The sequence below is a fragment of the Triturus cristatus genome, chromosome 4_2, assembly GCF_964204655.1.
Source record: "Triturus cristatus chromosome 4_2, aTriCri1.1, whole genome shotgun sequence".
In the NCBI taxonomy this organism is placed as follows: domain Eukaryota; kingdom Metazoa; phylum Chordata; class Amphibia; order Caudata; family Salamandridae; genus Triturus; species Triturus cristatus.
The window spans coordinates 408,224,634-408,238,811 of NC_140586.1; the positions used below are offsets into that span (position 1 = coordinate 408,224,634).

At 47.0% G+C, this 14,178-nt stretch overlaps 1 protein-coding gene across 1 annotated transcript in view; it reads left to right on the top strand.

The window, feature by feature from the left end:
* The window catches only part of LOC146833945 (uncharacterized), a 747,002-nt gene that overhangs the window by 44,336 nt on the left and 688,488 nt on the right, over positions 1-14,178 (top strand). Inside the window, exon 2 of the mRNA XM_085600111.1 lies at positions 10,394-10,473. Coding sequence (XP_085456237.1) covers positions 10,409-10,473 — 65 coding nt within the window. The 5' untranslated portion in view covers positions 10,394-10,408. The remainder of the gene's footprint in view (positions 1-10,393; positions 10,474-14,178) is intronic.

A 14,178-nucleotide genomic window follows, 5' to 3' on the forward strand; every position in this document is an offset into this window, starting at 1 on the left:
GCGGCAAGTCTGTTGCTAAGTTGGACATCGTTGTTAGCAGCCACTCTGGGTGTTTTTGAGCACACTGCTGTCTGGGAAATACTCTCAAGTGTGTCCTGGTCCCAAATAAAGGCTACAAGGAGGGTTGAAAAATGCTAGTGGGCAGATTACAATGTCAGTCCATGCTAAGGAGACAAACTTTGTGGTAAGCATGATCTGCTCCACCCACCTGCTTCCTGTTCCTGGAGCTGAGACAGGAGAGCTGGAGCAGAGATGCAGGACCCGGCAGAACGGTATGTTTCTTTTTTTTTCTATTCATCCCCCTGCAACATCCGCCGTGATCTCCTGCAACATCCCCCGCTTTCCACCTGCGACACCCCCTGATTCCCCCTGCATCCCCCTCCATCCCCGCCCTGTCCCCCACGAACCATGCCAGTCGCCCCTGCATAGTCATAGTCAATTTTGTTGTACGGTTAATTAAAACCTTAACAAACATGTGATAATTACAAAAATTCAGCATACAAAAATGAAAACACCTCCATTATAGTGATAATCTCAAGCAAGTGAATATCACACAGCCCCCTGCATCACACTTGCCAATTCGGTTGAAATTTGCATTACTTATTTGCAGATCACCAAAAAAACATGTTTGTTAACCACCTCCCAATATGTAAACTACATACCTTCTACCACCCTCCTGGCGATAACTTACTCTTCATCGAACAACTAATAGAAATTATCGCCTCCAATGATGACCACTCGCTATCACAAATATACCTCGGTGACTTCAACCTTCACTGGTCTAAGCAGAATAACTAAGCGGTGATCTGTCTTGATGCTTTCCTAGCAGAGATGGACCTTATTCAATTCTGTGACCGGCCAACACACAACAAAGGAGAAATTCTGGACCTCAAAGGTAATTCCATCACATTGGTAGCCATTTCTCCCTGTGATTGGTCCGACCACTACAGCATCTTCTTCCTTATCAATAGGGAGGTGATACAGAAAAAGATCCAGCCCAAGATAATTAAACAATGGAAAAGGAACCTCAAGAATATTAACACGGACTGTCTTACCACCGATTGTAAAAATGCCCTGTCTCCCTGAGACAACCTGACTGATGTTCATGAGCTCACAGACTTCTATAACTCAACTATCTCTGATATCATGGACTCAAGAGCACCTTTACAACTAAAAAAACTACCGCCTCCAAATTCTCCAAGCCATAGTTCAACGTCAACCTAAACTCGGATTGGCGCAACTTAAGAGCAGCGGAACGTCTATGGAGATCAAAACCATCTGCCTTTCACTTAGCCCTTAGATCAATTAGAAGCTCCTACAATGATTAAATCAAGACGACTAAGGCCAACTACTTCAGATCCCAGCTTAGACAAGCCTCTAATCGCCCCAAAAAACTTTTGGAACTTGTCAGTGACAGCTTCCAATCACATCGACTCAGCAGATAATTCTCCTTCCTGCACTGATCTAGCTACCTTCTTATACCACTTGAGAGATGTTCAGCCTGTCATACCGGTGATTCAAAAGCCACTCAGTATTAGCGCTAAGAACAAGGCCACATGGAACTCCTTCTTGCCCCTCAGTGAAGATGACATCTACAAAACCCTGCTTAGCATTAACCCCTCCAATCACTTTAGCGACCCACTGCCACCAGCTGTTTTAAAAAAAATCAAGGAGGCCCTCATCCCCCTCTGGACTAAAATTGTTAATGCCTCTTTATCTCAAGGCAAGATCCCCGATTGTCTAAAAGCAGCAGAGGTCTCACCTATTCTAAATAAAACCTGATGCGAACAGATCTGATCTCAACAACTTCCGCCCCATCTTTAACATCCCTACTCTGGCTAAGCTATTAGAAAAATGCATCCAATTGCAACTTTGCTCACGCATCGAGACTTTCAATCTCCTGAATCAATATGAATCTGGCTTTAGGAGTGGTCACAGTACTGAATCGGCACTCATCCACATCATTGATGATATCTTAAACATGCTAGACCATAACGAATCCTGCCTCTTAATCCTCCTTGATCTCTCTTCTACATTCGACACGGTTAATCACAACAATCTTCTAGCTATTCTGGAACACAGGATGGGCCTCTCTGGCTTTGTTCTGCCATGGTTCTCTTCCTCCCTGCACAATAGATCCCAAAGAGCTAAGGTGAACCATACCTTATCCCACCCATCTGCAGTTTCCATGGGGGTCCCGCAAGGCTCTGCCCTTTCTCCTATACTCTTTAATCTTTTCCTGAAACCACTAGCGAATGTACTATCAGCCATGCACATTCTTTTCCATATATATGCAAATGACACGCAACGTTATCTGAAAATCAATTCGTCTGAAGACCTCATCTCACTCAACTCATCCCTGATGATTATCCAAAACTGGCTAACTGAAAACCATCTCTTGCTGATAACCACCAAAACAGAATTCCTTCTCATTTCCCCTCCTAAGCACACCCTCAAGATTGACACCCTCAAGATTGACCCATGGATGAAGCACCTTACTACCTTCAACTGCTCCCTGGTTATCATCGACTCAGCAAAATCTCTGGGAATCACCCTGGACTCACACTTGAACATGAAGAAAAATATTAGTAAGATGTGCAAGGGTGCAAATCACCAAATAAGGACACTTAGAAACCTAAAACCATTCCTCCCTCAAGAGGACTTCAAGCAGGTGGTACAAGCACTTGTCCTACCTAGGCTAGACTATGGAAGTGCAATGCTCTGTAGCCTCCCCAAATATACCTTAGCCCCACTTAGGGCTACACAGAATGCCGCTGCTAGGCTGATCACTGACACTAAAAGAAATTAGCACATTTCCCCAGCCTTAAGATCTTTAAAGTGGTTACCCTACGAAGTAAGAATACAACTACAGATTGCTTGTCTGATGCACGAAGCCCCCCATTTCAAAACACCTGGATACCTGGCTCAAAAATTGGAATTATCAGGTGGTAGCAGACCTTCCAGAAGTGCTACCTCATTGCTACTCAAACCGCAGACTTTTCGCAAAAAAGAAAACAAGACTTAGAGCCTTCTCGGGTGCGGCCCCCAAGATCTGGAACAAACAGAAAGTAAAAACAATCCGAATGACCAAGTCCCTGCCTTAACTGGATCATGGCTCATCTATTCTCTAAATGTCCGTGTTTTTTTGGTGGTTTTTTTTCTTGGTTTTTATTTCCTCTCAACTGTTAATGTCTAGGATTCTCTGTCTTACTAACTTATTAAGTAACTTTTTGCCTGACCTTTTTAAGTAATATAAGTAATGCTCACATTTATGTACAATCTTATTAGTTCAACATGTTAGCCTCTCTTACCTTAACGTTCCCCTACTTTGTTCCCCCTTCCATTACTGTGAAGTGCTCTGATACCCTTCAGGGTCTTGTTCGTGCTATACAAAACTTTTAAATAAATAAATTATGAGGACAAACAGATCTATATTCAGCACACAAAAATTAAATCAACCTATTGTGAAAACAGACAGAACAATATGAAGTACCAAGTGCAAAGCAGCTTTTTTGATTGCTGCCACATAAAACTGGGCAAACTTTTGTCGCGATCAGGAAAGCGGTGTGCAACGTGCAATAACCGAGTAAACTGGGAATATATCGCATGCCATCCAAATCCAGAACCCACCCACTTTAAAATGCACAATACACTCAGGAGGGCTAAGTGCAAAACAGGGCTGTCCAGCACCCATGCCAGCCCGTTGTAAAAGCAGACAATACAATCTAAAATACCTAGTGCACAGGAGCATTTTTGATCAATGACACGTTGTAAAAGAAGACAGAACAAAATAATGTGGCAAATGCGCAGCAGCATTTTTGATCAGTGCCAGAATAGAATGGGACATTCTTTTTAGCCCGCCAAAGATAGCTATATGCAAAGCGCAATAACGGAGTAAACCAGAACCAACCTATTTTGAGGCACACGGAATAGTAAAAAGTGCCATATGCTGCGAGGATTTTGAACTGTGACATGTAGATTGGGGCGTTTTTACAATACAAACCGGGAGATTTTAAAAAACAGACAATATCTGATTACATAGGGTATTAAAAGTTTTGCTTGTGACGTGCTGAAAAAAAGGTGCAGTGTGCAATGACAGATAGGAAGTTTAGTTAGGTTGCAGCGCTTAGCATCAAGTTTTTGTAGCGCAGATAGTTTTTGCATCGCCCCGTTTAGCCGCAGCCATCTGAAGGAATTTAACAGTTTTGACATTCAATTTGGTGATGGGAGAGTTCAGACTGGCTATTCCTGCCGGCAGGTGCGAATTCCTAGGCGAATAAATTCAGTGCAGAGGAGAGGTTTATTTTGCTGCAACAATGAAAGACAGATACATAAAATATGAATTAGGGTTTCCTTTTCCTGCCTGCAGAGTTGACTCCTTGCATCGTAGCGTTTAGGAGGCGCCATGCCGGGAGGTGAGCTTGCACATTCCTCTCTCCCAGTCTTAGCGCCTCTAATCTAGGCTTAGTTCACAGAGGGTATGTATGTACAGGTAATGTAGTTCTGTTTTTTGCTGGAGGTGTAGGAGTTGTTTATTGACCATGCATTACCTCCTCGTCCTGTCTTCCCGTCCCATTCCTTAACAGTGAGCAGCTAGTCTGCTCCACAGAAGCCTATTACCTAGCCGAGCTTTTCGCACTTCCCCCAACATGGCGCCACCATCAGGTGACAATAAAGGGGGAAGTGCGTCATAGAAACATCCTGTTCTTTTTTTTCTGCATTCGCGGTTTCCTTCTTGTGCCCAGCGGAGCTGTGGGGGAAGTTTTCCCTTCTTTTCTTTTCTGTTTGGTCGGCCTGCTTTAGCGGCCGCCTTCTTGCTTATGTATGTGTGCCCTGGACCCTCCGCTTGTGCTGCCTGCTGTGCCTGACTTGGTCGCGGTCCGCTCTTGCGGCCGTTAGTGCCGGTTGTGCTCACCTGATGGGGGATGTCTCCCCGGCCTGCCTTAGCGGCTGTGTTCCTTCCTGCCATTCCCACTGAGCCCTGCATTAGAGGGCGGGGTTGCGGCGGTGTTTAATGCGCCACGAGTGGTCCGCGTTGTTGCTGGTTTCTCTGGGGCAAAAATGTGGGCGGCCGGCTGCTTTTTTAAGCGCTGGCCCCTTGTCCTGGTCCCGTGTGACCTTGGGACCTCAGGACTTCATTTATTTTAAATGGGGTCCTTTTCCTCATCCACCCATCCTCTGTGAGTGCCTGTTCTGGTGGCGTTTTGCTGTGTTTCTGAGCATTGCTGATCCCCGAGGTTGCTGTCATGGACTCGGGTGCCTCTTCATCCACTCCTCCTCTTGATGCCCTGCGCCTGTTGAGTAATGAGGTGGTGGCTGCTGCCTTCCGGGCTCGGGCGGCTGCTGGACCTCCTGCCAAGGTGCCTTGTGGGTCTGTAGATCTGCTGGACGCTCCTGATGGCGAGTTGGGTCCTGATGAGGAGGTATGTGTCCGGGGAAGCTTTGTTCAGGGTGCAGAGCTCTCTGACTTGTTCGCCCATGTGCGGGATGATATGGGGTTCACTCCTCCTGTGTCCGATGTCCTGGAGGATGACTTCTTCACGCAATATCACCAGCCGACTCCTGAGTCCTTCCCCTTGCATGGTGCTGTGCGCAAGGTGCTGGATCCTGAGTGGAAGGAGGTGGATAAATCCGCCTTCCCTCGCTTTCTGTCTAAGCGTTATCCTTTGGAGGGTTTTGCTGCTGAACTTCCACAGGCCGTCAAGGTTGACAATTTGATGGCTGGTCTTTCCTCTCAAGGTTTGGTCCTGTAGGATGACGCCCCTTCCTGCGGACGCAGTGGATAAGCGTGTTGAAGGGGCGGTAAAGCGTTCCTATGCTGCTTCCAACTTTTCTGTCAGGGCGACTGCCTATTCTAATTACATGGTCCAGTCCCTCCTCAAGGATTTTCAGGCCCTGTCTCTTCTTTTGCAGGATGGGGAGGCTGCCTCCTCTCTCTTGGCCCTCATGGAATTGCAGGTGCGATACTTGTCGGATATTTCCTTTGACAATTTGAGTGACGCTGCAGCTGCTTCTGGTGCTTCGATTGCTGTGAGGCGTCATGTCTGGATGCATTCCTGGAAAGCTGAGTCTTCTCAGAAGTCGGTCCTGCTTAAGTTGCCCTTTGTGGGTTCCGGGGTGTTAGGGCCTCAACTTGAAGAGATGGTGAAACAGTCGGCTGAGAACTGCAAGCTTGTGGCTCCGGTCTGCCCTGCTTCTCAGGGGCACGGTTTTGGCTACCGGTGTGCCTTTGGGCCTTCTGCTCGGGGTGCTTCACAGCTCTTTCATGGCAGGGGTCATGGCCGAGGGGCCCCTGGAGGTGCCAAGCCCCGGGCCCCTGCCAGTGTTGCTGCCGCTGCTTCTTCCTCTTCACAATGACTGTCTGCCTTTGCCGGTTGGGGGTCGCCTTCAATCTTTCCTGCAACAGTGGTTGTCGGTTCCAGATGCCTGGGCAGTCCAGACCGTGTCGGAGGGTTATCGGATCGAGTTCTCCTCTCCTCCATCTCCGGTCTTCCTTGTGACTCCCCTGCCCCGTCTTCCTCTGCGACGGGAGGCCCTACTGGAAGGTGTGCGACTTCTGTTGGAGAAGGCGGCTATCGTGGAGGTTCCTCCTCTGGAAAGGGGCGAGGGTTGTTATTCGATCCTCTTTCTGGTCTCCAAGAAGGATACTTTGGATCTGCGTCCTGTTTTGAATCTGAGAAGGGTCAATCGTTTCATCCCCCGTCGTACATTCAAGATGGTGACCATCCTGCATCTGGTGCTTCCGGGGGGCTTCCTGGCATCCCTGGATCTGATGGATGCTTATCTGCACGTCCCGATCCATCCAGCGGATCAGAAGTTTCTCCGGTTTGCTGTGGGTTCCCGCCACTTCCAATTCCGGGTGCTTCCCTTCAGCCTTTCATCGACACCAAGAGTTTTCACGAAGCTCTTGGCCCCTCTGGGGGGTATTCTTCATTCCAGAGGGCTGCAGGTTTTTCCCTATCTCGATAATTGGTTGATTATTTCTCCTTCTTTTTCTCAGGCTCTGTCGGATGTGGACCAGGTGTGTCATCTCCTGGGGTCCTTTGGGTTCCTCAGCAATCACCTGAGTTCCTCCCTGGTGCCCTCCCAGTCCCTGAAGTTCCTGGGGGCTCTCTTCTGCATGGATCTCGGGATGGTGTTCCTCTCCCTGGAGCGCCAGTTGACTTTGTTTCGTCACCTTTCTTGGCTTCTGTCCCAGTCCCAGGTGTCTGCCCGTCTCTGGTTGTGGAGTCAGGGTGAAATGGTGTCCACTTTGCATCTCCTTCCTTTGGCCAGGCTGCATTTGTATCCCCTCTTGCATCATGTCCTGTCGCACTGGGATCCTGCCTCCCTGGACTACGAGGCCCTGATTCCCGTCTCACCTGGGATTCGGGTGGATCTCCAATGGTGGTTGTTCCCTCATTCTCTTTCCCAGGGGTTCGATCTTCTTCCTCCTCTGGATGTGGTTGTGTTGTTCATGGATGCCAGTGCCGTGGGTTGGGGTGCTGTGTTGGGTGCCTCCAAGGCTCAGGGTCAGTGGTCCCGTTTCGAGTCTCTCCAGTCCTCAAACTGGAAGGAGTTGAGGGCGGTTTGCTTGACTCTTCAGCGGTTCGCTCCTCTCCTTCTGGGCCCTGCTGTCTCGGTGCAGACCGACAACCAATTTGTTCGGGCTTATGTCAATAGTCAAGGGAGCATGTGTCGGTCTCTGTTTCTCCTCTCCAGGTAGATCGAGCTTTGGGCCAAGAGGAATCTCTTGTCTCTGACGGTGGTCTATCTTCCGGGGAAGGAGAATGGGCCTGCGGACTCTTTGAGCGGGGTGTTCCCCTCCTCAGTGACTATGTGTCTGTCCCCGGAACTGTTCAATCTGATTGTCCTCCGGTTCCGCCTTCCTTGGCTGGATCTTTTTGCCTCAGAGGATTCTGCCCTTCTTCCTTGGTTTTGCAGCCTCGTTCCCTCCCAGTTGGCATGGGCGATCGATGCTTTCTCTGTTCCGTGGTCGCTGGGGCTCCTGTTTGCCTTCCCTCCGATTGCTTTGATTCGGTGGGTCCTCCCGAAGATTCGGTTGGACTGGGCGGAAGTTCTTCTGGTGGGGCCAGAGTGGTCTTGTCAGTCTTGGTTTCCCCTGCTTCTGACCTTATCTGTGTGCCCCCATTGGCGGTTTCCCCTGTGTCCCTCCCCTCTGCGGGCTCCTCTTCTCAGGGTTGCCTCCCAGCGCTGCCTCCGGCTGGGGGTTTGGCACTTGAGAGGTTGAGTTTGTTGGGTCAGGGTTGCTCTGTTGAGGTTGCCCGGTGCCTCCAGTTGTCTCGGCACCCTTCCACCTTGGAGTCCTATGACTGTCATTGGAAGAACTTCTCCTCCTGGTGTCTTGGGAAGGGTCTCTCTTCTTCCTCCTGTGAGGCTGTGAGGGTGTTGGACTTCTTGCTGGATGGTTTCATCTTGGGGCTCGCTGTCTCTTCCCTGCGTGCGCAGTGGGCTGCCATTCTTGCCTTTCGGGGTTCCTCTGTGTCCTCTGTCTCCCCGTTGGTGGCTCGCCTTTTGCGGAGCTTTTTGCTTCAGCGTCCTGTCTCTCACTCTCCTGTGCCGGCCTGGGATCTTCCCCTGGTTCTCCAGGCCTTGATGGGTCCCCTTTCGAGCCTTTGGTCTCAGTGGACGTTAAGTTCCTTTCTGCGAAGGTTCTTTTCCTGGTGGCCATTACTTCTGGGCAGTGAGATTGGAGCTTTGATGGCTTCGCCCCCCTTTTTGCGCTTTTGCGCTGACAAAGTCATTCTCTGTCCCAGTCAGTTTTTTCTGCCAAAAGTGTTGTCATCTTTCCACTGTCAGGAGGATATTGTCCTCCCTGTTTTTTTTCTGGATCCTGCCTCTCCGGAGGAGTTGGTCCTCAATTCTTTGGATGTGCTGAGGGCTCTCCGCATCTACTTGGATCAGACCTCTGGTTTCCGTAAGGTTGATTTCTTATTTGTCCCCTATGGCCTCTCTGGGTGGGGTCTTCGTCCTTCCTTGTCCACCTTGACTCGTTGGGTCAAGGGTGCTGTGGTTTTGGCCTACGGTTCTGCCCACTGTCCTCTCCCCTCTTCTGATCAGGGTAGGTCGACCAGGGGCGTCTCCTCCTCCTGGGCCATGTTCAAGGGGGCCTCCTTGAGAGACATTTGTAATGCTGCCACATGGGCTTCGCCCCATACGTTTGTTTCCCATTATCGCCTTCAGTTGGGGATGGCGGCCTCGGCTGCCTTTGGCTCTCGTGTTTTGTCTGCTGTACATGGTTTATGATTTGTACTGCTTTCTGTAGATTAAATGGACCTGTTTTCTCGCATTTTCTGGTCTGTTTCATTACAATTACCGTGTGCTTGCGTATGGGCTCACTGTTAAGGAATGGGACGGGAAGACAGGACGAGGAGGTAATGCCCGGTTACTCACCAGTGATATTCATTACTCCGAGTCCTAGTCTTCCCGTCCCATTCCTGAGCCCTTCCCTCCCTCCCTGGTTTTGCATTTTTTGGGTGATTGGTTTCATTTCTGGGTTTTTTCTTTGGTATTCTCAGGATGTTTCTATGACACACTTCCCCCTTTATTGTCACCTGATGGTGGTGCCATGTTGGGGGAAGTGCTAAAATCTCGGCTAGGTAATAGGTTTCTGTGCAGCAGACTAGCTGCTCACTGTTAAGGAATGGGATGGGAAGACCAGGACTCGGAGTAATGAATATTACCGGTGAGTAACCGGGCATGAGTGCGCTTGCTCAGTGCAGCCATATCCTCTAGTTTTGACAGCTTTTTTTGCTGTCAATGTTATGAGTTTTTTGAAGACCCGGTGAGAGAGATGCTTGCCCCAGGTCTCGGCGAATGAAAATATATTCATTAATGTTTGAGGTGTTGCCTGTATGACAAGTTTGAGCCAGCACCCTCTAGTTCCCGCCAGATTAAGCCGTGCATAGAGTCTTGCAGCACAGGGCTAAGCCTGTGCCAGACGTTTAAGAAGCAACTGTCTCTGGACCAATACCGTTTTGTGATGTTGAGGTTGTCCTACTTGTGCTGGCGACGCTCTCTTTGGCAAGCGAAGGGCAGCTTTGTAGATTTGAGTACTAAGTTTGTCCACCGTAGTGGCCTCCCTACCCAGGGGGATTTCGCTCCCGTAGGTTAATCAGGAGATGACAATGGCTTTCATTACCAGGAAAAGATGGTCAAGACTCGGTCCTGGCAGTTTGTGAGTGACGGATGAGAGAGCAAACATTAAGCTGGAGCCTTCGTTTTTCATAGAGCACAGCTGAGATTTGACTGATCCTTGGCTGTCCAGGTAGGTACCCAGATATTTGAACTAACAGCTGTGATGGAGCCGGGCACCATTAAGATGATACCTATCGTGACAGATTGTTTTTGGACCGAATGTAACTGCCATGGTTTTTATTTGATTTTTTTCCAGCCTGTTCCTGACAGTATGGGCATGAAAGATGGAAAGTTGACGCTGAAGGCCAATCGTTGTTTGGAGTCGGTGTATTGCAGGTGGGTCACGCGTTCAACTCCCAATTTGGGCGGGTGTCAGTTCGCTTCTCAAAGGGACTTTGAGAAATAGGAAATATATAAGTTAAAGAGCAAGGGAGCGAGCACACATCCATGCTTCAGCCCTGATTTTGTAGGGATTTTTACTTGAGCTGTGAGAGCCATCTCCTAGTTAGACCCACACCCAGGTGTTAGTGTACAGCTGCTCAATTGATCTCAACAGGGCAGCTGGCATACCCTAGTCCCACAATTTGCACCATAAGGGGTCCACTTAGTATGCTGTCAAATGCAGCTTAAACGTCAACAAAGCTGGAGCCTCTCCTCTAGTCTGGCGAGGCAAGAAAGAAAAGGGGTCTCAGATTGTGGTTGCATTACCAGGCACCGAAGGTGGGTAGAGGGGGTCCTCTATGGCAGCTACACCTATATTCCAGGTGGCTGGCTGCTTCAGGCTTCTCCCTGAGGGCTATGCACCTGAAGGCTGAGAAGAGGGTTTACAAGTTCCATTGCTAGATTTGTTAGATTTGGGTTCCCTCTGAAGAATGTCGACTGAGAAAGGGCAGATGAGTTAGAAAACTCTAGACAGGATGCATCCCTGGGTGTGGGTCCATCAGCATTTGGGGTAATGACTTAACAGGCAGAGACACAGCAGGGGCTTCTACACACTCTCCAACTACAGAAACATTTAAAACAAATGTGGCCAATTGATCTTCAAACTGGTTGATCTCCTCTGACAGCACCTCTACAGTGTTGATAAGAAAAGTCAGAATAGTCTTCTGTGTCCCTGGCCTTATGTCCATTGTAATGACCGTTTCTCTCTTTCTCTTTCCCATCTTTTAATACCGTCAGAAGCAAATGCCTCATCTCACAAACAAAGCCCCCTTGGCCAGGGAGCTACATTACGTTTAAAGTTCAGCAGCACCAGAAAGTTGAACCTGTACTAATTAGCAGACACGGAATCTTTAGGGGCGGGGTAGCCCAGCTCAGCATCTTCTGGCCACAGACGGGACTAAACAGGCTTGGTCGTGACCCAGGCTTTGCTTGAGCGATCACCTGGGAGTGTCCTGTGCTGGGGAACTCTGAGCGGTATTTCTCCTTGTGCCTCTGGGGGTAAACAACCTTTACAACGCAACTTTTACAACGTGATGCCATTACATCGCGGTTTTTACAACGCAAGTCGTTACAACGACTTGCGCTAGATGGCGCTCTAGGACAAGGAATAGTATAATTTACTATCCAACACCTTCCCTACTGTACGTAGACTGGAGTTGGAATAGTAAATTATACTACACCTAAGTCCAGCGCCCTCCAACGCAAGTCGTTGTAACGACTTGCGTTGTAAAAACCGCGATGTAATGTACCGCGATGTAAATGTATGCGTTGTAATGTCATACATCCGCCTCTGGGGGGCAGAAAAGCAGTGGGTGGGCTTCTCCAAGGCAGGAACTGGCTAGGACCTGTGGTTTATGGTCCCCATCAGCAGCACCACAATATGTTTCCCGCACTACAGGAGCATCACGCCTCAGGGTGCAAAAAAACAGTGGGAAGGCTTCCCTCTATCTTCCTCTCCTCAGACGCTATGACTGGAATAGTGAATGTATATTCGTCTTAAGTGAATACCAATTCCTCTAAGAGAAAAGTATGGTTTCTAGCACAGATCCAGGTCTGCAGAATCTGTCAATGTTACTTTATGAGAAATGGTGCTAGATAGAAGTGCTTGATCATATGTCTGGTGACTCTCCTATAATAGTCAGTATGACAGATGGAAGCATTACTCAAGAAAGTAGGTTTAAACCTAAATCATCATTCACCCCATCCAACCAAGAAGGATTTTACACAAACTCTGAGACACCACTATAAACAAGAAAGGATTTTTAAACTTAAATGATCATTTAGCTCCCTCATGCACGAAGGGCATTACCTTGATCATTTCCATCTTGCTGAAATGCAGAACTTACAGAAGTGTTCAATCATTACTTGCTGCACTAAGTACACTAGTACTTGCTACACTAAGTACAATCATATCAAAGAAGAATGACAAAGCCAAATGCACATGACTTATGTGAGAATATTGGATGTTTAAGAATTAGGCAAAGGGTTTATATTGCCCTCATGGATAACCATGAACAGTGAGCACAAGTATCAGAACAGTTTATTGATGATACGAGTTATTACAAATGAATAAGATCTTCCATTAGCATTTATAATGGTCCTGCATAAGAAAAAATAACCGGTTTCAGTGTGGAAGAATGTGTCCTCTTTATAATAAGTCCCTGTTTGTCTAGTTGTGTATATCCTTCCGATAGTACAAGATCCTAGATAATTCACAATTGTTTAGGAAAGAGACACTCTCAATGAAAATGTGTCTTTCTTTGTGGTTAGATTTGCTGTCACTCTTTGCTTCATGTGTCAAGGGCTGATGAGATGTCCCAAGGACAATGTGCAAAATGTCATCTGTTTTATTTACATTTTTACACATAGTGACGACCATTTTTCTGGACACCAAATAAATATGTTTGCATAGCATACAGAAATGATGAAGGATGCAGTTTAATATATTCACTCAGTGGATTTCCAGTTGATGGTGATTCTATTTGTAGGTGCAGGGTCCTGTGCTATAGACTACCTTTGTGCCCTTGTATGCCACACTCTTTATTGGGTTTGTGTGTTAGGACAAAGTCATGGTGCCCTGCAAGATCCAAATATCAGAATCTTGGCTTGCTGTGGGTGCATTATATTATCAATACAATATATATTATATTGTCATATTACATATTATCAATTTTATTGTAATATGGACTGGAACCTGAGTGAAGATTCTTGGGTAGTTTCCAATTTTGGAAGATCAATGCCAATAATCTGAAGTAATTTGAAGTTAGCCCATGCAATGAGCAGAGCATAATAGAAGAACTTGAATCTTAGGATATCCCCCAAAATAGTACTTTATGTAAGTCAATATTGAAAAACTTAAACAATGGGCAAAACACATATGTAAAGAAAAATATCCCTCTTCAGTGGGTCGAAATGGGCAATGGCCTATACTGAATTTGAGCATTTTAAAGCAAATTTTTCTGATTGAAAAACGCCTGCAATTAATTTGAGTCATTACTGAAGGTCCAGCATGTGGAGCCATGACAGTAAGGATATTTTAGTGCCAAAGCACACCGGCGCAATAATTGAAAACGTTAAAACTGAAAATCCTTTTCAACACATGCAAGCAGATTAAGGACTACCTGCAGAGCAACTGGCATATGCTAACACTTGATCCAGGAATTTCAAATGTCATTACAAATTATCCTCTGATCACCTTTAGAAAATCCAGCCATTTTCACAAGTTCATTAAATTAGAGTTATTTATATTGAGCCCAGCTCCCTGACAGTGAAGGGCTTTTTCATTAGAAATGGCCCAGACAATCCAATATTAATTATGCATGTCCAAGCAATGACCCCTCTGGATTTCAACCACTGCAACGTTTTGAATTTATTCATTTAAGATAAAATATTTTTTTCTGTATTATCACATTTTGAAATGCATACCACATCATATTTGCACATCAATTAATATTTGTAATAATCATACTGATTTTTTCCTATTCGGATGTATTACATACTTTGCATACAGAAAAATATTTGTGTCATACAACTATTAGGGAATTAAATCGCAGATTAAATATGAATTGCTCTCCAAGCAGTTACAGCCAATCTCAGAAT